Source organism: Glycine max, chromosome 14 (assembly GCF_000004515.6).
Source record: "Glycine max cultivar Williams 82 chromosome 14, Glycine_max_v4.0, whole genome shotgun sequence".
NCBI classification, from domain to species: Eukaryota; Viridiplantae; Streptophyta; class Magnoliopsida; order Fabales; family Fabaceae; genus Glycine; species Glycine max.
The window spans coordinates 6231620-6259468 of record NC_038250.2 but is presented as its reverse complement, the minus strand read 5'-3'; the positions used below and the strand labels follow the sequence as shown (position 1 = coordinate 6259468).

General features: G+C 32.2%; 3 protein-coding genes and 1 long non-coding RNA gene across 6 annotated transcripts; 1 reads left to right on the top strand and 3 right to left on the bottom strand.

The window, feature by feature from the left end:
* The first annotated feature begins 328 nt into the window (after positions 1-328).
* LOC100803339 (uncharacterized) lies at positions 329-2192 on the top strand. 2 transcript variants are annotated; one of them, NM_001362133.1, is made up of 3 exons: positions 329-620; positions 1145-1366; positions 1731-2192. In NM_001362133.1, exons 1-3 carry the CDS (start codon positions 438-440, stop codon positions 1800-1802), a joined length of 477 nt encoding a protein of 158 aa, NP_001349062.1. In that variant the 5' UTR covers positions 329-437; the 3' UTR covers positions 1803-2192. The 2 variants fall into 2 exon arrangements, with proteins under 2 accessions (NP_001349062.1, NP_001241923.2); NM_001254994.2 differs by having other exon boundaries at positions 1722-2192.
* Positions 2193-2683: 491 nt separating this feature from the next.
* On the bottom strand, positions 2684-11603 carry LOC100805646 (protein ESSENTIAL FOR POTEXVIRUS ACCUMULATION 1). 2 transcript variants are annotated; one of them, XM_006595875.4, is made up of 9 exons: positions 11329-11603; positions 9978-10066; positions 8949-9851; positions 8749-8860; positions 7344-8135; positions 4122-7170; positions 3597-3793; positions 3418-3477; positions 2684-3234 (listed from the first exon to the last, which is right to left on the bottom strand). In XM_006595875.4, exons 1-9 carry the CDS (start codon positions 11402-11404, stop codon positions 2861-2863), a joined length of 5652 nt encoding a protein of 1883 aa, XP_006595938.1. In that variant the 5' UTR covers positions 11405-11603; the 3' UTR covers positions 2684-2860. The 2 variants fall into 2 exon arrangements, with proteins under 2 accessions (XP_006595938.1, XP_040865197.1); XM_041009263.1 differs by having other exon boundaries at positions 3597-3790; positions 11329-11601.
* Positions 11604-20948: 9345 nt separating this feature from the next.
* LOC100804577 (protein LIKE COV 3) lies at positions 20949-23025 on the bottom strand. The gene is made up of 6 exons (XM_003545233.4): positions 22906-23025; positions 22730-22782; positions 22224-22333; positions 21475-21642; positions 21168-21389; positions 20949-21055 (listed from the first exon to the last, which is right to left on the bottom strand). The coding sequence occupies exons 1-6, from the start codon at positions 23023-23025 to the stop codon at positions 20949-20951; spliced, it is 780 nt and encodes a 259-aa protein (XP_003545281.1).
* Positions 23026-25384: 2359 nt separating this feature from the next.
* LOC102660971 (uncharacterized) lies at positions 25385-26990 on the bottom strand. Its single transcript, XR_005888492.1, has 3 exons — positions 26859-26990; positions 26177-26757; positions 25385-26069 (listed from the first exon to the last, which is right to left on the bottom strand). It is a non-coding gene; the product is annotated as an uncharacterized lncRNA (long non-coding RNA).
* Between the last annotated feature and the right edge of the window lie 859 nt (positions 26991-27849).

Genomic DNA, 27849 nt, shown 5'->3' with positions numbered 1-27849 from the left:
TATTAAAAAAATATCATTAAATAAAAAATGAAACTCATTAAAATTACTATTTTATAATCAATTTCAATTAATCATAGTGTCTAATACAATGTAATTGCTAGCATTCATCGTATATCTGTTCCTGAAGATTCGTACTAAAATTATACTCAATTGTTAAATAAACAGTCGTATGGTTTACACTGATTATGTATGATTAAAAGAGTAGGGTGTTGATAATAGTGTAAATTTTAATAATGAATAATTGATTGATATTGGCATAGCTACAGGTTAATAGTAGTATGAATAAATAATTGAGGAGCGGGCCATAATGCTACATCACCCACCAAATACCATTTATGTTTGTCTGTTTAATTTAGTGAAAGTGTTTTTTTTTGCTTTGGTGGAGAGTGGTGAGTAGTGACCAAAGCAAACGCACTCACTCTATTATTGAAGGGAAGATGAAAGATGAAGATGGCACACCCCAAAGTGCAGGTAAGGGACAGTACAAGTTGTGGGTGTTGGGTGCTATCATTCTTCTTGCTCTTTGGTCCATGTTCACTGCTTCTCTCACTCTCAAATGGTCAGCTGGGAACCTCAACCGTGACTTCGATTCTGCCACTCTCAACGATTTCGATGTCCTGGTATGTATGAATCTATTCTTGGTCCTCTATATGTGTGTTTGATTCAGTCTTTTTGCAAAATTGATCTTGAAATCACGTGATTCATGTTGAAATGTTTTTATTTGGTTAAATTATTCATTTGGTCTAGTTGCTTCTAAAACACTTTTGTGTGACGAGTTATCACTGTTAAAAGCTTTTTTTGCAGCGGTTTTTCATTGTTGGCAAATGGATTAAAAGCTTAACTTTTATCGATAAATAAGGGTTAAAGTTTACATATTTTTATATAAAGATTAGATTAAAGCACCATTGAAAATTTTAATTTAATCTCTAAATGTTAAAAAAATATAACAATTTTGTAGTGCCATTAATTTTATGAAATTATTTTTTCTATAATATTTAAGGATGAAATTGAAATTAAGTTGTATATTTTAAAGAATAATTTGAAATTAAATTATAAGATCTAAGGATTAATTTTTGATGTAGGTTGTTAATCAGATGCTAACATGGATATTTTTTTTTTCTGTTTTGGAATTGGGAAAAAATAGGAAGTGGAGGAGAGGGAGAAAGTGGTGAGGCGCATGTGGGATGTGTATACTCAAAGCAAGAGTGGCAGGGGAAGTGGCTTACCTCGTTTTTGGAGTGATGCTTTTCATGCGGCTTACGACCACTTGGTCAGTGATGTTCAGAGCGTCCGAGATGCTGCTGTCTCCGAAATTGCCAAGATATCCCTCCATTCTCTTCCTCTGCACCACCTCAAATCACATTCCGTAAGTTTTTTTTTTTTTTAATAGGCAAATATTAGTCATTAAGATGTTAATTTTTTTAGCAGGAAATCAAACTCGCCACTTTTCTTCTTTTTTCTTCTCTGTTAACCATCCAAAACACCCCTTATCTCCTTAATCCGAGTTGTTTGTTCTTTCTAAAACTTCTTACTCCCAACACCAAATCAGATTTTCACCGATAACTCTCCTTCCAATGAAAATCTCAACCATACATTGGATCTAATACAATGGCTCAATTCATCTCTACAAATATTGATTAATCTTATGGATTGGGATGAATTGACTTGCCAGACACAGACTTGCTTACTTGCTAAAGATAATACTCATGTTTTCTGATCAGATTGTGCAGAATATCATGGGATCACGAAAAATGAAGCAAGCAGAGAGTATTGTGAACACTACAATTAGCAGTGATCAATAACAAGATTCCTTACTTTTGCTGTTCAACTTTGGAACCCATTTAGCATTGATGTACACACTTCGCCAGACTGAAATTGATCATTTAAGAGCAGTACACATCAAAACACTTCCTCGCCCGTCTGAGTATTACTTTCCAAGTTAATAAAACTATTTTGTATAGGTTTCCACATTGGGATATATACAGCAAAATAATTGTATAAATATTATGTATCCCATCTTGTATATTACGTATTTACGCTAGCAATGTCATTGAATGAATGTTCCGAAGACAATTGCTTTCTTGGACAGTTATCAAAAACTCTGCTATAACGAATGGCACGAAGAAAATGGTCTGTGTAACATAACCTTTGCCAGGGAATAATAGCTGTGCAACATAACCTTTGCCAGGGAATAATTGTGTAACATAACCTTTGCCAGGGAATAATTAATCAGAGAATTATAATTAAACTAGACCAGTAGTCCACAATTTCTTATATTCTGTATCTTCATTATGTTTCAAATCAACCGTGATATTTTTTAAACAATTTTTATGGTTCAAACCATTAAGAAAATGTAAAGAACTTTCTGCCAGTATACTTAAGAACTAACTTGAGCCATTCAACATGATTTTCCATTAATCCTCAAATTTGTTATCCAAGACAAATTTCAACAGTTAAACATGCAAGAGTTGAATAATTACCAAAATTGAAATTATTAACAGCATTCGCAAAACAAAAAATGAACTGAAATTATTAACAGCAATCACAACACGAGAAGTTATTAAAAATGAAAAATGAACTGAAATCATCAAAAGCATTCACAACACGAAAAGTAATTAAATGATGAAAGATGAATTGAAAAACTCGTTAAGATTGACATGAGATAAAATCATTGTCAACGCAATGAAACGTCAAAACAACTACATTAGATAACAAAATTGGTTAAGCAGATCCAGTCAATACTGCTAAAGTTTCTGTATAAAAAAGAACATATAAAACACCTAAAACGGAAAAAACCATTTACAAAGTCCGACCAAAATGTATGTACATCTACGATAACAACCTCATCAACTCAATTAAATTAATCTTCTACAGACTGGATCTCACCCATCATGATCCGGTTACTCACAACGTTAAATCCCAAAACTGATGGGCTGACCTTTTTCCCCTTTTTACCTTTCTTCTTTCCACCTCCTTTAGAGGATCCTTCAGTGTAGTCCACATCCAGTATATCTGCACTAACCGATGCCGTGCCTTCCACACCATATCCAGTAACTTTCTTATCATTCCTACTCTGAAAAGCTATGTCCAAAACGTCTGACGGTAACAACTCCTTGTAATTGAGGAATTTATCAATGAATTGATGGTCAGGATCATATGATCCAAGGTTTTCTATAAGAAGCATCTCAGCTTCTGATCTAGATTGCTTCAAGCAAAATTCAAGGAAACTTGTATCTGCGATGCCACACAAAAATATAACAAGGAGTTAAAAAAAATAATTGACTGTATCTAAAGAATAAAATACTTTCAACCAAATCAGAAGATTCAAGCAAAGTGATTATCATATAGGCAGCCTAATCCATGGTGTCATATTTTAACTGTTCAATTCAAAAACCAATATCTGAATGATATACATACCTTTTGTCCCAATAAGCCTAACGCACTCATTCTCACACCAATCTCTGAAGTCCGTGGCCTCTAAAAATTTATGAAATAATTTGTCAGTATTTAAGAGGATTGTCAAAAGATCCAGACAGTGGATTATATTATGCACTCAACAAGTAGAATAAAGAAATAAATAAACTATAGCTTTTTACCAGAATGCCTTGTCATGGCATCTTTTTTCAACTTCAGCACTGATTGAGAAGAGGCAGGTGATGATGCTAAAAACCGCTCAGTTGGTTTGCCACTCACTGATTTTTGTCTTGTCAATAATCCAGGAGAATTACCTTTCAAGGGAACATTTTTCGAACCCCGGCTACCCTGGCTCACAAGCTGAGGGAAACCTGACCTGCTTAAAAGGAAAAACAAATAAATAAGCCAAAGTTCATCAACTGTCCACCAAAACTAGATGTTTGTGGAGACAAGACAACGAATACTCAACTACTGTTGGATAGGGTACACTTTATAGAGTATTCGAGTTTTATAATGAAAACCACACTTTTATAAGGGAAGTGATTACAACTACAATGCTACCACAATATTGTCAAAACAAAAATGTTTCAAGACTAGCTTATTTTGCCTTCAAAGAAAAGCTTATAGACAAAAATTCAGAACAAAAGTTCTAGTTGAGAAGTTTGACTGTAAACAGTCAAAACCAAACGTGCATATAGAAAACATACTGCTTAGTATCTTGCTTAGATTGATCCATTGGACCCCAGAACAAGTCATCGTCCCCTTTGTGCTTTGATTGAGAAGCTTGGGAATTTATCTGAATTGGAGAAGCAGCTTTAGATGGAGAGGATGCTGAAATTGACCGTGACGAAGCACTGCTCCATGTAGACTGAGGAGGCTGAGATTTCTGAGGGGGAGGCATTGGGCTCACAGGAATTGCAGAAGAGCCTTTTCTCTCCTGCTCCTTCAGAATGTCCCTTAATGAAGTTGGTTTTGGAACTCTACCAGAATCAGTAGACCATGCTGGAGAAGGAGATGGTATTGGTGGTTCTCGCTCTCCTTTCCATAGTACAAAATCTCCCAGAGAGGGTCCTGCTGGGATGGCAGGCAATTCTTCTTTCTCTTGCTGTGCTGAACAGGAGTTTTTTCCCTTTTCAATGGGGCTTGAAACTATAGGTGCCTCAGAAGATGCAACTGGCAATGAAGCTTTAGTTCCCGAACCCTTTGATTTTCCTGACTTTTTTCGGCTTCTTTTAGTATCTTTTGCCTCAATAAAATTGCCATCATCCACGGATTCTGAACGTACAGCTATATTATGTAAGGGCAATATACTATCTAGAACCTCAGCTTCTATTTCATTAGATTTCTTTAAAACTTCTTCTGCTAATAGATCATGTAGATGACTTTTCTTGCTTTTAAGATTTTGAGAAGTTTCAGATTTAACAGGATATTCTGTATTGGCTCCTTTGTGACTTTCACTAGAAACTTTCATAGAGTCTGGATTGGACACAACCCCAGCCCAGGGACTTACCAGACTCATTGAATTGACAGAAACAGCAATATTAGATACAAGCATTTCAGTCTCTGCCTTCCTCTGTTCTTCCTGTTGAATTTCTAAGAAAGATTTTGGTTTGACACCAGGAGCAGGTTTCCAAGCTCGTCCTGCAGGTACTTCAGCTTTCTGCATCACAATAGAGCTAGCTGCCTTGGCCTCACCCACATCAACTGATCCAGTGACGTTGCCAGTAACATTAGCAGACCAGCCACCAGCTTGTTGGTGATCAACTGCCTCTATGACTGCACTTCCAATCTGAGTTCCCTTAACTCTTGTTTGTTGCATGTTTGTTTCATGTAATGATTCAGCCCTGTTGGCTTCCCCCAACTCACTTAATTTTGGTATTTCAACTTCTGCCTGATTTGCTGGCTGCGAAGTGACACTCTTTAGCACTCCCTTTGTTTGATCAGAAGACTGAGATTTGGCTGATTTTTGCTTCTTAGATTTCTTCTCGGTAGCCTTTTTGGGTTCATGAGATTTAATGCTTCGTATGTCTGCTGGAGAGGGCTCGGATACTGAGATGTCTCTTCCAGAATGTTGCTCTTCATGCACAATATCCAATTTGGTCTTCACCTCCATACCAGGACCACTCACAGGTGGTAACTCAATCCTGTTAGATCCAGCTGAAGATAAGGCAATGGTGGGTGCAACACAATGTAGATGTCCAGAGTTCTCATCAGGCTTAGAAATTGAGGTCACGACAACATCAGGTGTAAAATTGCTAGGTGGCAACTGCTCCACTGAGTTAGCAGTGTAATCAGAAACAGAATGGGGTTCCAGCCCAATGTGTGGTTCCTCTCTGGGTCTGTTCTGATCAAGCAACGGAGAACTCTCAACAAGAGTTGATATGGGGAAGGTTTTGTTCTGATACTTTTCACTAATTTGTTCAGTAAGATTAGGGCCCCAATTTTCCGGACAACTATTACCACCAAATAATTGGTGAGGCAGACGTATAGAAGCTTCACTGCTTACATTACCAATTGTGTCTTGACTATCTTTCGGTGGTAAATTCAAAGAATTAGAACTATGGTCATTATGCACACTGGGAATTGGCATCTGAGAGCTCATGGGAAAGATCTCTTGTGGTGGCTGAAGTTGAGAAGGATCAACACACAAATTCCCCATGGGTATTACACCTTGCAACTGTCCAAAAGATGAATTGTTAAAAAGCTGGCTAGACTTTTCACTAATTTGTTCCGTAAGATTAGGGCCCCAATTTTCTGGACAACTATTACCACCAAATAATTGGTGAGGCAGATGTATAGAAGCTTCACTGCTTACATTACCACTTGTGTCTTGACTATCTTTCGGTGGTAAATTCAAAGAATTAGAACTATGGTCATTATGCACACTGGGAATTGGCATCTGAGAGCTCATGGGAAAGATCTCTTGTGGTGGTTGAAGTTGAGAAGGATCAACACGCAAATTCCCCAAGGGTATTACACCTTGCAACTGTCCAAAAGATGAATTGTTAAAAAGCTGGCTAGACTGTTGGTCTTGCAACACTTGTGAAAGCAGTTGTTGCTGTTGTCGCAGTAACTGCTGCTGCTCCTCCTGCTTCTGTTGCTGCTTCAGCAACAGGAGTTTATCAATCAAGGGCATCTGCTGTGCTTGAGCAGCTGCTTGAGAATGCAGTTGCAACAAGTGTTGCTGTTGCAGCATATTTAATATTTGTGGATCTTGTGATAAACCTGTAGAAAGTAGCTTCTCCGCTGTCAAAGTGTTAGACGGGTTATCAGCAGCTTGAGCCAGTAAATTGCTTAAAGACAATTGGTTTTGTATCGGCAGTCTTTGTTGAATCCCAAATGGCATTTGAGGAAAATTCTGATCATGAAGCAAGGCAATTTTATTCTGTAGGGGATCCAATGCACCTTGCAAGGGATAATTTGGCCATCCCGCAGCACCATTATTTAAGCCTGCAGACATCCTATCGGATAATCCTTGGATGATTGACATTAACTCCGAACTTTGGGACTGAGGTTGACGGGAGTTATCACTCACTGAATACAATAATTTTGAATGCAATGATGCATCTGGTACAACATCCGTTTTTGGAGCAAATGAAGCTGCTGCATCACGCCCCGGCCAATATGGGTAGGGATTGGGTAAGGACCTCTGCCGTTCAAGCGCCATCCTCTTGGCAAGCAAGTAAAGATTATTTCCACTATCAACTCCTGATGGGCCCATATTACCAGGATTACTTCCAACAAACCCTTGTAACCCTGAAATGAATACATCAAGAATAATGTTAAAAAACCTAAACATCTGAAAGCATATTACAGTGTACGAAAATGATGGGAGGTTACAAAGGGAAAAATTATCAATGGATGGAATAAATTTATATGTAAATTAACAAAAAAAAAGAGGAAAGTAACTAATAATAACAGTTAAGAACCTTCTGATAATGTCAGGTTATCAAGGGGGGGACTGTTCTTGCTACCAGACATAAGTGACTCCAGAAACCTATTTTCAGCTTCAGTATCCGAACCCTGCCTATGCCCAGAATCACTTCTCAAAATGTCAACCTCATTCAAACCAGCAAGGGTATTCCCAAAAGTACTGGAAATTTGCTGGCCAGGAACATCTGTAAAGTCATTCGCTTTTGGTGCAGAAAACCCAGGTGGTGGTCGGGCTTTAGCTCGCAAATGAGGCATAACATCACCAAGAGAAAACCATGGTGAGTCCACCGCTGAATTTTCCAGACGAACAGGTAAATCAATACCAAAATATCCAACCTCAAACCATCCAATAATATCAATTCCTTTAAATGGACCTTGGATTAGACCCTTAGGATCTTTATATAAAAGGGATAACTCCTCTGGAGCAGTCTGTGGAACTCTTCTGGTTTCAAGTTCACTGTCCAAAATGCCAGACAACTGCCTCTTAATGACAGGATCTTCGTTAGCTTGCCACTTAGCTACTTCTTTGGGGTCAGATAAATAACCCAAATTATTCTCCCACTGATTATGAGGATCTTTTGGTTGGGGTGAGTTCAGATCTGCTTTTCTGAATCTAACATCACTAATTACATCTCTGCTATCGTGAAACTGGGCGGTAGCATGTTCTCCCATCGGCATTGTTCGCCATGGAGCACCAGGATGAACAGAGCTATTTCCTTCAACGGATGAATCTCTATTGCTGGATACCTCATCAGGCACTTTGTAAGAACCTCCATCTTCACCTCTATCTGTTCATAAAATATATTAGACAATCTCGTTGTAAGTGGAGACACAGGAAATTATACTTATGAAAAGCCAAAAAGTATAGTGCAGTGGACTATCTCATGAAGAGGATTAACTCATTAAGTTGAAAGAGGAAACCAAAATAATGTGATATTTAACATGGTTAACACAGTAGAAGTGAAATAAATAAATTGGAGGTGAGAGGATCATTAGTTGAGTTTGTTTGAGACCATGCGATAATACGTACTAGACCAATAAATCTTCAGAACTGTAGACTATTAAACAATGTGTTATGGAAATGAGAATGACCTTAAAAAACCAAAGAGAAACAAGACTGTTATCGAACAATGATATAGAAAAATACCCTATTCACAGGGTTTCATTTAATTCTGCCATTACCCATTCCTTCATTATTCACCTGTTGGAGGATGACCTAAGATCCTGTATTTCTTAAATTAATTTGGGAGCCATAATTGAGTGTTTTCATTTCATATCAAGAACTTTATCAACAATTCATATAACCAACTTTCAAAGTGTCAAAAATCATGCTGCACCCAAACCTATCTGTGAGTATATAAATATATATATACTGATTGTTACATTGGAAAGGTGCACTACCAGGTTTCATTCGTCTTGTATGAGTAAAATCTGTTGAGCTCCTTCCATCTTTTGGCACCTGAGGTGCATTGCTGCTAATTATCTCCCCTTTGTCAATACCCTTTAAGACAGTCTGTTCAAACAGAAGAAAAGCGAACACTAAACCACTGGAAAAGACTTTGCATTCAGTAATTCAAAAACAAAACAAAGACACCAATTACCAGTTCCTCAGAATTTGGGGCCAGAAAAGCTAGAGGCTCCACTGGTTCATCCTGAGTAAGATTAGGTACTTGCACAAAATCATCAACTAGTTTTCTATCTGTACCCATACCAGTCATTCTGTACACATCAAGCAATTTTGTCCGATTATATTTAAAGGGGCGATTTTCTTCACGGCCACCTTCGACTTTTTCCAATGCTGTTCCTGGGTATGTGCTACTCAAAGAACTACCAAAAGAACCAGCCAGGCCATGTCCAAGACTAGAGACTGGGGGTGTATTATCCCCACGGCCACGCCCATAGGAAAATGTAGAGGCTGGTTTGTTTGGGGTCGTATGGGAAGGATCTACCCTTCCACGACTCTGTGAGTAGTTAGGTCTCCATGGCCGATAGTGATCTCCCTCCTTCTCATCCTTTCCCTGATTGGAAATGTTAAACAAACCTTTTTCCAAATATGAATCACCATCTTTGCCAGAGTCGCTCCATTTTTCACGAATGCCTTCTGGCTCCTTGTCATCAGGACCCCAGCGTGTGTTCCACTTACTTTCACGCCGCTGGTCAAAGTTAGTTTCTCGATTTCCTGAATCATTCCATCTATGGTTATCAGATGCACCACGGCGTGCTTCTGCAAAGTTCTTTGCAGACAAATTATCTGTCCGTCGATCCACTCTTCGAGAATCACCTAGGTCTTTGTCTCCATCCTTCCAACGATCCTTCCGGATGGAGGACTTAGTGTCTCTCTCCTCATCACGCCAACGGTCACGACGTCCACTTTCCGAGTCAAACATGGATGGCCTAAAGACATCCTTTTTCTTATGGGTATCAAGAACATCCTCTCCATTTCCAGATGTCTTAACAGTCTCTGAATGATGGCCAAATGGTGAGTTTGAGACCACATGGTTCTCCTGAGTAGTGAGAACAGGAAAAGGAAAAAACTTAAGCAGTTAAAAATTATTTCTGGAATATTATGGGTTCCCCTAAGTCTAATTTGCAGACAACAATTAAAAAATTAAGAACAAGTTAGCACACACCACAGATCCTGATCCAGGTTTACTCTCCCCTGGCTTTGGCAGAAGCCACTGTGGTGAGAGTGGAATGGGATTGTCAGATCCTTGGACATCTGCACAGAATGGATAGAAACTTCAGTTATTAAAAAAGAAATTGAAGATTTCAACGAATCTCAAAAAAAACCCCAATACCATTACCGTTAGTTCCAAAAATATAAAATACACAGAAAGCATATAACAGAAGAAAAACTAAACAATATATGAACATGAACCAGAACGTGACATGTATAATAAAAATAGCAATCAAAGTGCTAAAATAGGAGCAGAAATATCAGTCAGTATATCAAGCAACATGAATTAGAATCACGTGGCAGTAACCTATATTTGAAATCATGTTTTTTTACTTATTTTGGTAAAAAAAAATGAGGTGCAGAAGGGATTAACTCAAAAAACCATTTTTCCCGTTTCAACCATAACGAAACAATATCATTAACGTTAGTTCCAATATCATTAAATCCAAAGTGTTTTTTTCATGAAATGTTAAAATTGCCCAATATCATTAACGTTGGTTCCAAAAATATAAAATACACAGAAAGCATGTAACAGAAGAAAAACTAAACAATATATGAACAACATGAACCAGAATGTCACATGTATAATAAAAATCGCAATCGAAGTGCTAAAATAGGAGCAAAAATATCAGTCTTAGGCAACATGAATTAGAATCACGTGGCAGTGGCCTATACTTGAAATCATGTCTTTGTACTTAATTTGGTAAAAAAAAATTGAGGTGCAGAAGGCGGATTAACTCAAAAAACCATTTTTTCCCGTTTCAACCGTAACGAAACAATATCAGTCAATATAAAACCTGAATAGCGGATTCTGGCTAAAAAAAAAATATCGACTTCTAAAATTGGCGACGTTTACTGCAGTGTAAAACTCCAACCTCCTCAGTTCACTAATAAAAAAACCAGAAAAAACGATTTTTTTAAAAAAAATAAACAAATTAAATTTAACTTCAAAGGTAGTTCAGAAAAGAGTAGAATGCGGTACGCAAATCCCGTAGCAGCAACGAATTCGTGAATGTCACCTCCATTCTGCCGCCGCACACGAAGCAAAAACAAAACCCTAAACTCGACCTCGAAAACGAAGTGCATTTCAGTTGTTCAAACAACGGAAGAAAAAAAAAACAGGTTCGGGGAAGCTAGGGTTTAGAGAAGCAAGTGATAAACCGCAACTGAATAGAATCGAAAGAAGAAAGAAAAAAAAAAAAAAAAGCGGCGAAGGAGAAGAAGAATTGAAAAAATAAAACAATCGAAGCTGAGGCACATAAATCAGAAGATTTAAATTCATAAAGCGAGAGAGGAAGAAAAACCTTTGGAGATCTGCAATGGCGGTGTGACGGCGAGGTTGTTGGGGCGAGTATCGGAGGTGGCGCGTTGTTGAGCCATGGATGATGATCAGCGAGAGTAGGAAGGGAACGAAGCGAGTGAGCACCGTGCGAAACGTAAACCCTTTTTTGCTGTGCGAGAAAAAAATAACCAAATGGGGAAGGCCAAGGGGGGAATATAGGTTAACCCTTCAACACACTTTCATAATGTGTTTGTTAGGGTGCACGATAACCCCGTGAAAACCCATGGGCGCACGTTAGCGCACAACCCTCTGATTCTCGGGAAGAAACTAACCACGCGCTTTGGAAATGTCCCTCCGACCGTTATATTTAGGATGTCTCCGGCTCTGTTTTTTTTTTATTTTTTCGTAAAAAGTCATCAACAAAATTTAAAAGCAAGTTAGGTCTGATTTGATTAGATTTTTATTTAAAATAAAAATCAAATTAAATCAAATAAATATTTTATCTTTTGATTCAATTTAATTTTTGTGATTTTTATTGAAATATTATTTTACTAAAATTTATATATATTTTATCTTTTAAATTAAATTACATTAAAAAATTTAATAACAATCTATAAAACTTATTAATACATTAAGCTTTTTATAATAAAAATTTGTTATATTTTCATTCATTTTTAATCAAATATATCTTAAAAAAATTATCCAAAAAAAGTGTTATATATTTCATAAATTTTATATAGATAATATTATAAAATATTATAAAACTCAAATAAAATATAACATAAAATATATTACACTAAAATAATATAAGTGTTAATAACTTATAATAAGTGTTACATTAGTTTGGGTTTCAAAATTATAAATCATACCAAACCAACCTATTGATTTGAAGAGGAAAAAAATCTAAACAAACCCAAAAAAATTAATTTGATTTGATTTTCAGACTTTTTGAGCTATTTTTATTTTTATCGGTTTAAATATGAATATCTTAATTGTGTTCAAAGAACGTGTCTCTCACGCGCCTCGTGAATTACGAAAGGTTTTATGCGCTGTTGTGAATGCAATTTCCCTCGTATTTTTTCGATTAACATCATTGGATGGTGTGCGCACTTCTCCACAACCCGATTAACACGAAACGACTACATACCAAGTCGTTTCGGGTGCGGTACTGTGATTGTAGGGTGTGGTGATCATGGATTTTATTTATTTATTTAGATAATGTGAATTTGGGATATAGATATTTTTTGCTAAGACGACTTGGAGCATAGCACATGGGGTGTAGGGTAAAATCTTGATGTTGTTCTTTCTGTGTTTCTTATTTTCTCTTTTTGCGTTTACTCTGTTTTTTTTTTCTTTCAATTTTTTGTGCTGCTCCTTCACTCCAACTTGGCTTGGGCTTGTGGACAAGTAATTCATGATATTCTGATTTTGTACTTTTGGCTTTATCATGCGGCAAGCTTTGACTAATATATGTAACCGTAACTATTTCTTTTTTTTAGCGTGATCATGTTTTATTATAAATTAAAATTTACAATCAAGATTATTATATGTATATTTTAATTATAGCTCGTCCTTTAAAATAAATGGGTCCTAAAGCTAAAGATGTGGGGTGGGGGGTGCTTTGGATTTTCACTATATCAAACAGAATTAGCAAAATCAAGGGTAGCATTAATTTTCAAGCATTAGTAGTGTTTAATGCTATTAATGCAGTATTATATAAATATATTGAATTTATTACTTATTAAATATAATATGTAACTAATTGTAATATTAATATTGTATATTATATTTATTAAATATGATAAGTGTAATTCATGTTTATTAAATATATGGCATTTATTATTGGCTTTTCTACAATTAAAATGTTAGATCTTTATTCGAATGAAGATGCAGAGATTACACCTCTGAGAGATGATTTGGTTCACAGAATGAGGAACCTCCTCTGTCCAACAACAATCAAAAGTAGTAAAAGCTAATGTTGCCAATGCATGGGCAGTTTTATTTCCTCCACTTAGTAAAAGAAACTAGTGATGGAGCTGAAAAGGGAGGAAAGTTACAAAAAAGGGTAATTATTTTTATAATTTTTTAAATGAGAATAAATTTTAAATTAATACTTAAATACGGGAAAGTCCTAGAGGACATCCTCCGATTTTTTATGATCAAATCATAAATAATTGTAAGATTTTTTTTTATTGAAGTCATAAGAAAATAAATGACTTTTGATTTTTTTTAATTATAAGTTTGAAGTTATAAATTTATAACCTCAAAGTATTTTAATTTAAAAAAAAACATTTGTTAGAAGTCATAAATCAATTTACGACTTCAAAGTTTTTTTTTTAAAATTAGTTTTTAATATTAAAATTAGTTTTAATTTATAGTTTTTATTTAATACATTTTTATATTATACTATTTAATATTTTCTATATTTTTTTATTATTTTTAAGGATTGTTATTTATTTTATAAATTAGAAAAATAATAGAAACAAAAACTTAAATTTAAATAAAAAATATATTTTGGTTCATATTTTATGTTTGATCATTCTACTACTTTTAGATAGGCCTAAGAAATGTTTATTGTCTAGAACTTAAGGACATAATCGTAATAATTATCCATACAGACAAATAAGTTGACGACTAATATTATTTCTACTTTTTAATTTCATATTTATGTTTAATTTGTATTGTTCATTTTATATTAATATATTATGTTATTTTTATTTTAACAATTATTTTTATTACTAAATTATTTTTTATTGTTAACATTAAAATATTTTTATGAAGTAAAATTAATTAATATTTATTAACTCATTGTAAGTACACCAATTTGTAACACGTAGTAAAGTACTCTAAGTCTTAGTGTCGAATTCACAACTTTTGTTTGTACTTAGATTGATATAAATTCAATTTACAAGCAAGAGATAATAAATTTAAATATAAAATTTAAAGAAACTAAGAGTGAGGAATGATAATAAATTTAAAATAAAATATTACGAGATAAGATAAAAAAAAATAAAAAAGATAAGAGATTGAAGTAAAACATAAAAAATGCAGAAGATTAAATAGATAAGATAAGGAAAGTAAAAGATAAGAATGATGATAAAAAAAATAATTCAGAATGTAAATATGTTGGGGTCTAGCATGCATTATTTTTTATTTTTCTCCATCAATTTGCTGAATCTTTCCTATCCATATCTATTAGAATACTTGTTTCTTTATGTATCACGATGACAAATATATCTTACCATCTATTTCCTAAATATTTTTGCAAAGACTCAATAAATAAAATAAAATGTATGACATTCTAATTCTAGACGTTTGTTTTGATGCATTGGCATAATGCAATCACTCTATGTCTAACAATTATTTTATTAAGTTACCCCTTCGTTTGAGTTCTATTAGAAATTATCCTCTGACCGATTAATCCCTAAAGCTGATGCATGTAAGACTTTCTTGTATTTTTACTAAGGATCATCCTCTTTCGAGCGTCTAACTCATAAAGATGATGCAAGGATGAATGATATATGAAATTAAATTATGAAAGGGTAATAGAAAAGAAAACATATCTTTGCATTGATAGATATAAAACATACAATACATCAGTTGACTTTTTATGCTTGTTAGGCTCTAACTAAAAGGGTTTAGTCTCTCATTAACATGAAAGACTTTACACTTTAGGGGGTTTAGCCTCTTATTATAGATATAAAACATACAATACCTCACGTTGAAAGCGGGCTTTCTCATTTTTGGGCTTCCTCATGGGCCTTCTTCACGCTAAAGCTGAACTTTTCTGCTTAACGAGGGTGCACGCTAAGTTTAGATTACGTGCGCTAAGCGAACTGTTCAATTCTTCTAATTCTTTTTAAGGTTTTTCTTCCAATTTTTACATCAATTTTCCTCTAATAAAAAACTACAAAGATATTAATTTCTTTATTATTTCATTAAAAATTACAATCATTCTTAGTCAAAATTAACTATCAAATTAACTTCAATTTCGTAGCTATCAGTAATTTTGTACAAAATTATTATTTTACTCAATAATAACTATAAAAATTAATTTAAAAATGTTTAAAAATAATTTAACATTATTTGATAGATTTTAAGTTAATATTATTTGTTAATATTAGTAACAAAAATATTAAAACATTGATTAAAAACATTGAACTAGAAATTAAAAATTAAAACTAATTTAAATTTGTTAAAATTACAAAAAAATTAAGACTTTCAATTTGTAAATTAGTTTACAAATTCTAACAAATATTTTAAAAAAATTAAAAGACTTTGAAGTCGTAAAATAATTTAATAATGACTTCACATTAAAAATTTTAAAAAAATCAAATCGTTTACTTTTTTACAACTTCAGTAAATAAAAAAAAAATAAAAAATCGGGCAATTGTTCTAGACTTTGTCAATAGAAGTTATAGGGTATCCTACAATTTACCCTATTTGAATATTAATTTGAAATTTATCCTCATTGGGTAAATTACAAAAAAAAAGTCATATTTTGGTAACTTTCCCAAAAACAAGCAACTTCTTACACTCAGTAATGATACTAAGAAATAGCGACCTTCCTTGCACATACTTTTTCCATCATTACTACATTAATTTGATACAGGAAGTTTCAAAGTAAACTTCAGAGAGGAGTTGTAAAAGAAATTTATAATTCCTGATTAATTAATATGAGTTATATATTATATTATAATTTATATTTGTTATTTATATTTAGATAAACTTACTATAAGTGATTACTATAAGTGATTTTATTCAGTGAGCCCATTCCAAGGCCCAAATCAATACCTTTCATATGATCTGTCACCCGAAGTGTTTGAGATGTTTTAGAAAACCTTTGCAAGAAGTTGACAAGTCTTCCATCTCTTTTTTTGAAAAATCCGTTGATTTCATCCAAATCAAATGCTTTAAGCAATTATGAATAGCATAATCTTTCCCTCTTCGTTCAAATCCATCATCTTTAATTCAAGTCAGCCTCTAAAATCTAAGAGTACTCCTTCATTGGCTCTCAACGAGAAAAGAGGAGCAAACCACACCCTTTGTGCTCCATCACACGTGACCAAGGCATGGATGGTAGATTCTTCTTTGAGTCCACACAATGGGCAAAGGGGGTCCACGTCCACTTTCTTCTTTCTCAGGTTCTAGCTAACTAAAAGAATATCGAAACACACCATCCAAATGAGATTTTTACACTTTGGCATTGCTTCACCCGACCACACCCACTTCCATAAACCTCTTGGGTGCAGGTTTGATGAAGTTCCTGCAAAATGAAACTTGTTTTTGGGAAGATGATACCCAAATTTAACTGAGTATACCCCACTCGCACTGAAACTCCATAAAATATAATCATCCTCCCCCAACCAGCTTATCAAAATTGTTTTTATTTTTTGGGCCATAGCTTCATCAAACCAGGAACCTAGTGAGATTGAATTTCATGTTTTGTTCATTTCGTCCATCAGTTCCTTGGCCCACAACTCTTTATTAACCTACATATCCTTCTCTCGAGCTATTCAAACTCCTTGTAGGGCAGGAACTCAAACGTCTTTAAACACCACTATGCCCTTTTCATTTCCCACCTTCCATCTACAACCTTCCTTCATCAACCATTGGGCCCAGAATACTCGACCATGAGTAGCTTGGTTGATAACCCTTTCTAGCTTCCCAAACTGTGGAGTTTGGAAAGTATTTTGCCTTCATTATTCTAAAGAACATGGATTTATCATCTGCCATAATTTCCTGCCACTGTTTGGCCAATAAAGACATGTTGAAATCCCTCATAAACCAAAATCCAATACCATATTCCTTCTTACTCCTTGTCAATCTCCCTTATCCCATCCAGTGAATCTTCCTCCCTTCCACATTCCCCCTAATAGAATTTGGTCATCAATCTTTCAATCTTGTCACAAGTAGCATATAGGATTTGGAAACATCCCATAATGTGTGAAGGAAAAGCTTAAATCATAAACTTAATTAGAATCTCTCTTCCTTCTTTTAAAAGAGCATTCTCCTTCCATTATTTAAGTTTTTTCCAGACTCAGTCTTTAAACAAGCTAAACTTGTGAGACTTTTATCTTCTTACCATAGTAGGGAGACCCAAATACCTTTCATGATTTTCCCCTTCCTTCACATTCAACTACGCTATCAGTTCTTCAAATTTGATACTAGGCACATTTTGGCTACATAAAAGTTATGAATTGTAGATCAATGTCCGAAGGTAGATGCTGAGGTGGAGTACATGTCAAAGGTTCCCTATGCCAATGCAATCGATTGCTTGATTTATGTTATGATGTGTACTAGATCGGATTTGACACATGTTATAAGCCAATTCGGCAAGTTTATGTCTGACCTAAGAAAGTGACATTAGAACGCAATGAAGTGGATCTTGAGGCACCTAAAGGGTACAACAGATCATGATATTATGTTTGATGGTCAATAGGGTGATCCTTCAGTTATGAGATATGTGGATTCTGACTATGCTGGTGATCTAGATGATAGAAGGTTTACAGCAAGGTATGTCTTTACTTTTGGAGGTGAGCCTGTTTGTTGGAAGTCCATAATTATATCTCTTGTGGCAATGTCAACAACTGCAACAGAGTACATGATAGTAGCAGAGGCTATCAAGGAAGCTTTATGGTTAGTAGGGCTAGTGAAGGAGTTGGGCATTAAGCAAGGTGGAGTTCAGTTGCATTCTGATAGTCATAGTGTTATTGACTTGGCAAAGAATCAAGTGTATCAATCTAAAACCAAGCATAATGATGTGAGGTTCCATAAGATTAGGGAGTTAATGACATCTGGCCAGATTTTGCTCAGGATGGTTCACACTTCAGAGAATGCAATTGATATGTTAACCAATGCAATTACAATTAGGAAGTTCAAGCATTGTTTAGACTTGTTGAATTTTGCTCAGTGCTAGATGTGACGAGACACCTAACCCAGGACATTATGAAGTGAACTTCTTATTTATCTTCCACAAGGCTGAATATTCGCCATGGTGAAGATTATTGTGCATGACTCATATTTTATGGGCAGGGCAAAGTTGGAGTGGAGTGTAAGGACCACTTGTTGTTGGGTTACAAAGTGGGTGGGGTGCAAGGGCAAGACCTCTATGGAACGTGTAATATTGTACGCGGATTAAGATAAGATAATGCACATGTAAAGATATTATACACATAATGATAATGTGCGTGGGTTAAGATAATGTACACGTATATTATATATATCATGATGTAATCCCATTGTTTAGAAAAATAAGAAAAAAAATCATTTTGTTTTTGAAAACGTAGGCACACTTATCGAACCTCGTTAAATCTCTTGTGTTTGTGTGTGCATGTGATTACTCTCCTTCCCTCTGCTATTACTAACAAGGATATTACTTTTTCCGTTGCTATTTGGCATATCTTAAAAAGGCAAAATCATAAATTTTTTTAAACATGAGGTTTTCCCTTCTACTATAGTGCTGCAGAAAGTTCAGACCATGTTTAAAGAAATTCATGGTTCGAATCAAGTCCCCTCATAGAAAACTAGATTATCATTGCTCTTATATTGGGTGGCATATGTTGGTATAAATTCAATGTGGACGGATATTTGAAGGATGGTAATACAAATAACATATCATGAATTTCTTTAAACATGGTCTGAACTTATAAAGACTTATAAAATCCCTCCTTCATGAATTTATAAAGTTTAATCATGAATTTATTGGTAATACAAATAACATATCATGTCAACTTATGAGGATGTTAAATTGATAGTGACTTTAACAAGTTACTGCTAATGTGTTGTACAAATTTCAAGAATGACAGTTTGTAAAATCTCTGAATCTAAACATTTTGAAATGCAAAGGCATGACTATAAAAAAAAGTGTATTTATTTGCAATTTCATAAACATTTTTTGAGAAATTTGATGGTTTGAGGTTGGAATTTTGTAAATATTGAAAATGTATTTGACTTATATATTTTAATATCTCAGAATTTTTTATGAAGTGAGTAATATTAATAAAGTGATAAAGCCTTCAAAGTTTATATTTGAGATCAAAAGTGAAAAAAGATAAATATGAGAATGTTACAAAATACTTAAGTATAAAAAACAAATGAATGTATGACAAATTCGATTCAAATGAAAGTTATCAAAAGTTGTCAATATCATGCGGTTTAAAACAAATATTGTAATTTTATTGAGTTTGTTTAGTTAGTTTAAATTAACATGTGTCTTTATCAGATTGATCAATTGTTAGAAGCAAGAATTTGTAAATAAAACATTTTACGTTTCAATTTTAGTTGCTGAAACATTTATACAAAACATTACATAACATCTAACACATCTTACATATCAATGGCTATCAATCCAATGAGTCAAATGTGTGTTTTCAACTACACATTTCAATAACGTATTTACATTTATTGCAATTTACATTTCAAGTTCTCTACTTCTCAATTGTTTTATTCCTTCATCTTTTTTCTTATTTTAAAGTTAAATTAAAATTTTCAATTATTTATATGGCTTCGAATTACATTTTTAAAATTTGTTTTCACGAGTCATTTACTTTTTAACTCACACTTTTTTCTCTTTTTTCTTTAAATTTATGTATTTACTTTTTGGACAATTTAAATATGCTTTCAAAATTATTTTCTTATGCATTTACATTCCTTACCATTGTAGTTCTTTAATTTTAAATTACTAATTTTAATTCATTTGTACTTTAATTATAATCTTTTCTCTTTTAAATTACTAATTTTAGTTCCTTTGCACTTTATGTATAATCTTTTCTCTTAAATTAATAATTTTAATTTTAAATTTAAGTTTTTTATTTTTATTTCTTTTAGTTATATTTGACCTAAGTTATATATCTTTTTGGCTAAATTATAATTTTATTCCTCTTTCAATCTTGATTTATAGTTTTTATCTTCCTATTCTTTCGGCATTAGTCTTAAAATTTAGAAAATCAATCATTTTTGTCCGATTCTTGGTTTTTCATATGTTAACCGTTTTATTTAAATGTTGATTGATAATGTGTCAATATTGTGATGAGGTGAAACTTAACATTTAACAAATATAAAATATTATAATTAATTAAGATGTTAAAAACGATGCATTTATTTTACATTCAATGAAAAAGAAATATTGATGTCATGTGATTAATAAAATGAAATTGAAATTTCATGTTAACTTTTAATTTGTAATTTGTGTTCATGTATGTAAAAATTAGATACAAATTATGTTACAACCTACTTTCATTCCAAAATAAATTAGTGACATGATGTACAATATATAGCAATCACATTGAGCGTTTTCTTTTTCTCATATATTCTTTTTCATTTTTTAATGCCTATAGTATTTTGAGACGACTTTAGGAATTACGGATAAATGAATGAGTCATTTGGGGATATTTGTTCCATTACAGCCTAATGATCACACCAACAAAAGTTGTTATGCTATACTAATTAACTATTTCAATAAAGTATTAGGAGCAAAAGCTTTGCCAATTTTTTTCACCAATCACAAAACATGTGGTTGAGTAATTGAATATGGATAAAAATAATTTAAAAGACAAATAAGAAAATATATTTACTAAGGTAAAGGGTGAACTAAAGTTGAAACAAACATACACACATTACTCACAAACTATACCATTATTATTATACTTTTGATTCATAGGTTGGCTTTCTTGGAGCAAATTTGGCATGATCAGCATCCACAGTGGTCAATATTTGAGGTATTGACATGCCGCCAGATATAACAATTTCTGCATCACAATAAAAAAAAATGCATGTTGAAAATTATCATGATATATGCGTAGGATCATAAATTTCATAATCAAAGAAAATCACATATTAATTGGTTAACAGCTCTTATACCTATGGCTTCACGAACAGACAAATTAGGTCTTAGAATATCCTCTGGGCTGATGAGATAAATATCACCAAGGTACAAGTGATTGGTGGGAATGTAAACACAAAAAAGCTCTTTCTCATCTCTGTTCCTTAGAACCACTGAAGAAGTGATGAACCCAAGTGCATACTCACCAACACGAGGATGCTTTATGATGGCAACTTCTTTGAAAGCCTTGGAGCTTTGATCTGTCAAATAACTAAAAAAACTTAGAGTTTGCTAATTACATGAAATAAATGGCAAACAAATAGATGAATATGTTAAGAAATATACCCGGTGATATTGCTGCACTTATTTGCTTAGAGGCAGCATATATATAGCTTACAAGAGGCATTTTCTTGATGAACCATTCACCAAGGGTAAGAACTGAAGTTCCTAACCATGATGACATGAAAATTCCAACCAAAAATATGAAAGTGATGGAAGTAATAAATCCAAGACCTGTTGATTGCCCGAATTAGTTCATTATAATGTATGATTATATCTCTTACAAATAGCATAAAGAGATGAAGATGTAAATCTGAGAGTTGAACTTGAAACTCAACTTTCTACAAGGCAAAAGTTTAGAAAACGGTGAAAATATTACACGACGTTGATTTTGCAAAGGGTATAATGCATTATTTATCAAATGAAACTATCCCTAACTCAATTTTGTGAGGTATAATGATAATTTTATTTATCTTCTTCCAGCTTTTAATATATATGAAGAAAAGATATAAAATTATAGAAGCATTGTTCTTAAGAAATGAATATTCATAGCAAATAATGTCATTCTATTGTAAAATCATATTTTGACTACCCCTAAAGCATGTCCTATCTCCCACATTTATCATGTAAGTGTTGAAGATACAAATTATAAAAAATTATTGTCTCAATGATATAAGGCTCGAGTGAAATAGTTATTAAGCTTAATTTATATATCAAATTCTTATACTTTGAGGCCTTCTAAAAGTTATAAGAATTTTTTTCAAAAAAATAGCTCATGTTTATAATTAACAAGGCAAGATATTACAAAAGCTTACCAAAAATATTAATTCCTAGATGATTATATATAGGGGAGAAGAAACCGTCAACAAAGCGAATAAATCCCCATGTGACATAGAATGTTATTGCGATAGGAAGGAGGATGACACTGCAAATTACATTGAATTCCTCGTTAGAATGTTAACAAGTAATGCGTCATTAAAAGGATGACAAACAAGTAATGCGTCATTAAAAGGATGACAATCAAAATTCATAACTTTATAATGTCAATAACATCAAGGAAGATTGGATATTGATCTCCCTTAAGGTTTTTTAAAATGGCATTCACACCTCCTTTGATTAATTTGCAAAAAATGCCCACCTCCTTTCTAATTCATATACTTGAATTTTTAACCACACAAATACTAATACAATAAATCAAGGTATGCACACAAACATAAAAGTTAATTAGATCAAAAGTTTTGTTATTAACAACATAACTATCTTATGGTGCAATAAAGCAAAATAAATCACGTGATTATCAAAACAAACAAAATGTACGTACCATCCTGACATAAACTTTTTTGATGCCCAACTGCGAATCACTTTTGAAAACGCCTGAAAAGAAATGTTCATTTCAAGAAATTAAGAAAACAGGAAAAGAAAAATGGGTCATGAATATTTGTTGATTAGCATTAGATGAGGAAGGAATGAATAAAGGAAAATAAATATAAAAGAAACCTCATGGCTAGAGTGATTTTGGGTGGACGTAACGCTAGGAGATGAAGGAGCAGATGATTTGGGGCCATTTTCTGAAATGCTTGAAACGGGAATCAAGAGCTCCAGATCTCTTGATGCCATTTTTTCCTTTTCCCTGTTATTGTTTTTTTTCTCTCTCTATTTCTCTTATGGGATCACTTCAAGACTGAGGGTGATCAAAACGTCATAACAGAACACTAAATTCAACCAACAAATTCCATTTGGTCCTGCGTTGAAATCGTCGTATAAACTTTGGTGTGTTATGTGTTTGAGATTTCATTTTTTAATTATGTGGCATTAGAACTTAATTATAACAAGTTTAGCCACGTCTATGTTTTACCTTGAAGAAGAATAAATGTATAATACAGTTCTTTTTAAACCTACATTTTTGTGGTGTGCTTGAGATTTTATATTTCAATCACGTGACATCAAGACTTGTAACAAGTTTAACGTCTATTTTCTACCTTGAAGAAGAATAAATATATAATAAAGCTTTTTGAAAATGTAAAAACTTATGCTATATAATATAATATTTTGTGTTTCTAAAGACTTTATCATATATTATATTATAAGTAATGTTGTATTTTTTTTTTACAAATTTTCCTATTCTCTTAAACAATAATAAATAATAAATGAAATTCATTTAATATTTTTAAAATATAAAAAATTCAATGTTTACCGTACAATGGAAATAAGGAGAATAATTTATAGAAAAATTGGAAATATCTTACTAATTTGTGGAATTCATGAGAATTTGTGGTAATTAATAATTTCTTTAACATATTACAAATATAAGACAAATTCAATATTTATCATCACATAAAAAAGAAAATGGATTTGTAAGAAAACATTATAAGAGAATTTAATATTATGCATAGTTATATGTAAAAGGAATAAGGTGCTTCGCTGTACACATTTTTATATCCATCTTATCCATATAATTACATTTGTAAGTTACTATTTTATCCTTATAACTATCTTAACAAATCACTCACTAGCATCTATTATCTTTCTTTTTATTTTAAAAAAAAAAACAAGAAAAATCAGTTAGGCAGCTGCCTGTTTTTCGTATTACTATATAATATAAATAGATAGAATAAAGTTTTACCTTAATATTTGAAATAGTCAATTATTTTACAATTTAACTTATAATAAATTTAGTTTAAAAATATTAAACTTAAAAAAAAGAATGTAATTTATCATAATACTGTCATATTTAAGACTGAAATTATATACACATTTTTTTAAAACAAATCAATATAAAATATTGTTTTAGAGAGACAACAACTCATAATTATTATATTTTTTAATATTTAAAAGTATATTTGTAAAAATTTGTTAAATATTTTAAAAATTATTCTGTTAAAAATGAGTTTTTTAACTGTAATTTATTTAAAAACTAAACAAATAAAAGTTAATTTAAACTTACCTCATTAGCTATAAAATGTTACACACATGTAGAGAGACAACGCTATTTTTATTTTATCGTTGTATTTTAAAACATGTTAGATATTAATAATGAATTAGAAAACACTAATTTTATTTTATAAGTCATATTAGATGTGTGTATGTGTAGGCACGAATGCTCATTTATGTGTTTATGTGTGCCTCTCAAGACACAAAGAAAGAATAAAATATACTTTTTTTATATGGTCCTTAATATTTTAAAATATTAATTGTAAATATTTCATATATGATGTGAGGTTATTTATAATTTACAATTATAAATAAATTTTAGTTATATTTAATTTGTTCTTTTATTTAACTTTTTGCATATATTACATGTAATATAAGTCAGAAATTTAAAAGTATACATAAACATTATAATAAATATAATACTAAAATAACATCAATTCATTTATAAGTATATATTTGAATTTTTTTTCTATATTTTCAATTTATGTTTATAAATTTTTATTTTATTTTACACATATTATAAAGTACTTTTCGTTTATTTTTCTAGTTATTAATTTAGTGAAGTAACAAAATATTTAATTTATGTAACTTTGAACTACTTTTTTACAATAAAATTTTAGTAAAAACATTTTTTAAAAATAGAAAATTTAATATACAATTAAATTTGTAATGAAATTTTTAAATATTTTGTGTTATCATTGATATATTTTTTTAGTAATAACTTTATCAAAAGTGTAGGCAAATTGTATATTTTAGTACAACGAAAATTATGTGCTAAATTGGAAATATTGTATACTAAAAAACTATAAATTGACGAAAATGTCAATGCTTAACACATTTAACCTATGATCACTATCATATTTTCTCTCTCAAAAATTACTCTTATAAATTTAATATTGTAAGTGAAAAGTATAAAAATAATCCATGTAATACATGAGTATTGTCACTAGTATTTGCTACATATTATAAGTAAATCATAGTGATAATTTTGGTGAAAACAATTTAAAATCTTACAACCCTTATCTATATAAAATAACAATTTATATTTTACAATTATTTTATTTTCTATCGTTTTGGATTACATAAATCATTTTCTTCATACAATATTTTATATATTACTATTTTTCGAAGCTGATATGAGTACTACGTACATAAATCATTTTCTTCCTTCAAAGGGCCCTGACGTGAACAGACGCTTTCTCCAAAAACTGTCAAGATTCGCGTACTTACTTAACCATTTCTATTGTTATTTCAGGATTGATTTTCGTTGATCGGATCGAGCACATAGGGTGCGAGCCCGAAGTCAATTAATTCTCTTTGGCTGAAAGTCTGACGAAGGCCGTTTATGTTCCTGCTGAAAAAGAAAAGAGTCGCTTTCCTTCCTTCCCCATCTCTCTTTGATACAGCTAGAGTTTTCACATTCACAAATTCCATCACAGCAAGCTAGCTTTGAGTGCAAAGATAGTTGAGCGTTGGTGACAATGTTGAACCTCGTTTCCAACACGGTTGTTTTGGAGAACCTCCATGACCAGAAACTTGTCATACAGCCATTCACACTAAACTAATTTATGCACCCACTCAGCAGGAAAGAGCATCTTTTGTTGAACAACGTTCTGCTTCCCACTCAGCTCCTAAGTGAGCTTTTACAACGTTCGGAGATGTTAATCTTTTGTTAAAAAGCACTAGCTCATCTTTCATCTCCAGCACATTGATGTTGCACCACCACCTTCCTACAACCACGTACACCATGTTTTGTAGATAAAGATTAATTTTCACGAACTGGGACAATTCTATAAAAATAAACAAGAGTTGGATATATATTCATGATTTTACGTACCTGCTATTTTCAGTCCGTCAGCAAGGTTCCTGTGATAGTTTCTGTGGCAGCTGACCTGCTGCAATACCTGTCTACTTGTATGTATACACACACAACAATCAATTAAGACACTATATATTTATGAAACAAAGTTACTTTTTTTTTTACTTGGGAGGTTGAAAAGTCAGGGTTGGTTGCAGTTTTTGAATATACTCTTAGCCATATGTTTACAAAATATTAACCGTGCTTTGTTGGGAGGATTAAAAAAAATACACCTCCTAATTTAAAAACATTAAAAACATAATTAAGCCTAATAATGTGTAAATATTGAATAAAAAGATTGATTAATAAATGAATTATATTTATAAATTTATAGAGGATGTACATTAATAATGTAATTCTGAAAGTTAGAAATATTACCTTAATTAATTAATCAAGAAAATCATGGTCGTTGAAGATGTTTGTTGTCCATGGCTAGAATAAAGAATAGAGCAAAGCATAAAAGAGAAGGTGAAGAAATATAAAGCATGCTCAATGATTTCCATTTGAGTAGATCTCTAATAAAGGTCCATGAATGGAACTTTGTTGCCTGACTCATGAATCTACCATAAACAAAACAAGAAGCACAAAAATTTTAGAAACAAGAAAAGATGACAACACAATAAAACATAACTATAAATTGTGGGCAAGATCAATCTTAGACCTTTGATGAATCTAGTAGTCTATTGGATGATAACAAGGGAAGATGTTGGATTTTATTGTGTAAATTTCATGTGATAAGAATAATCAAAGGCGTGAGAGTGATAGATGATAATAGGTAGATGGGGAGTTAGAGGCTCTGTTAGGACAATTCCACCTTATAAAGCCTTGGAAGTATTTATAAGGATGCAACGAGACTAACACAAATAAACATGAATGGTTCGATTTGATGTTATCAACGACTCATAATCATTTGTTTGATAATCCGTGTCTTTCTGAATCAGCCAATAAGATGTCATTATACATTATTCATTTTTTATTCTATTCGTGTCCTTTTAATTTTAAATTTGATTGAAATGTGGATAACAACAACAAAAATAGTCCAACGAGGATTCAATAGGACTAGTACAAATTAAAAAATGTGAACCGTTTGATTTGATGTTATCCATGACTCAAGTTATTTGTTTTGTAATCCGTGTCTTCCCGAACCATCCAATGGGATGTCATTACATGATATTCCCTGCATATTCAACTTCAACCCGTGTTCTTCCCATCTTTAATTGAATTGAGAAGTGAATAACAATAAAACTAGTTCTTCTAATACACTCTTTTTATTTATTTAGAGTAAATTATATTATACTGCCTTCATATTTATTTAAATAACACAACTTCAAACTTTTTAAATATTACACTCCACCCCATTTTTATAAACTCAATAACATAACTTTTTAGAGTAATGTACATCCCTACTGCCTTGAGCTTTGTCTATAAATTCACACTAGTTTTAAATATAAAAATATATTTTTTTGCGTTTATTAAAAAAAATAATTAAATATCATTTAATTATGTCAATCTTATTTAAAAAATACTACGTACCTAACATAACAAAAGCCATAATAATATTTTTACTCTATTTTTTTTTTACCTATGTTCATTTACAAATGGCTTGCTACCTACTTTCAACTAAAGAGGCCCTGAATCAAACACAAAGCATA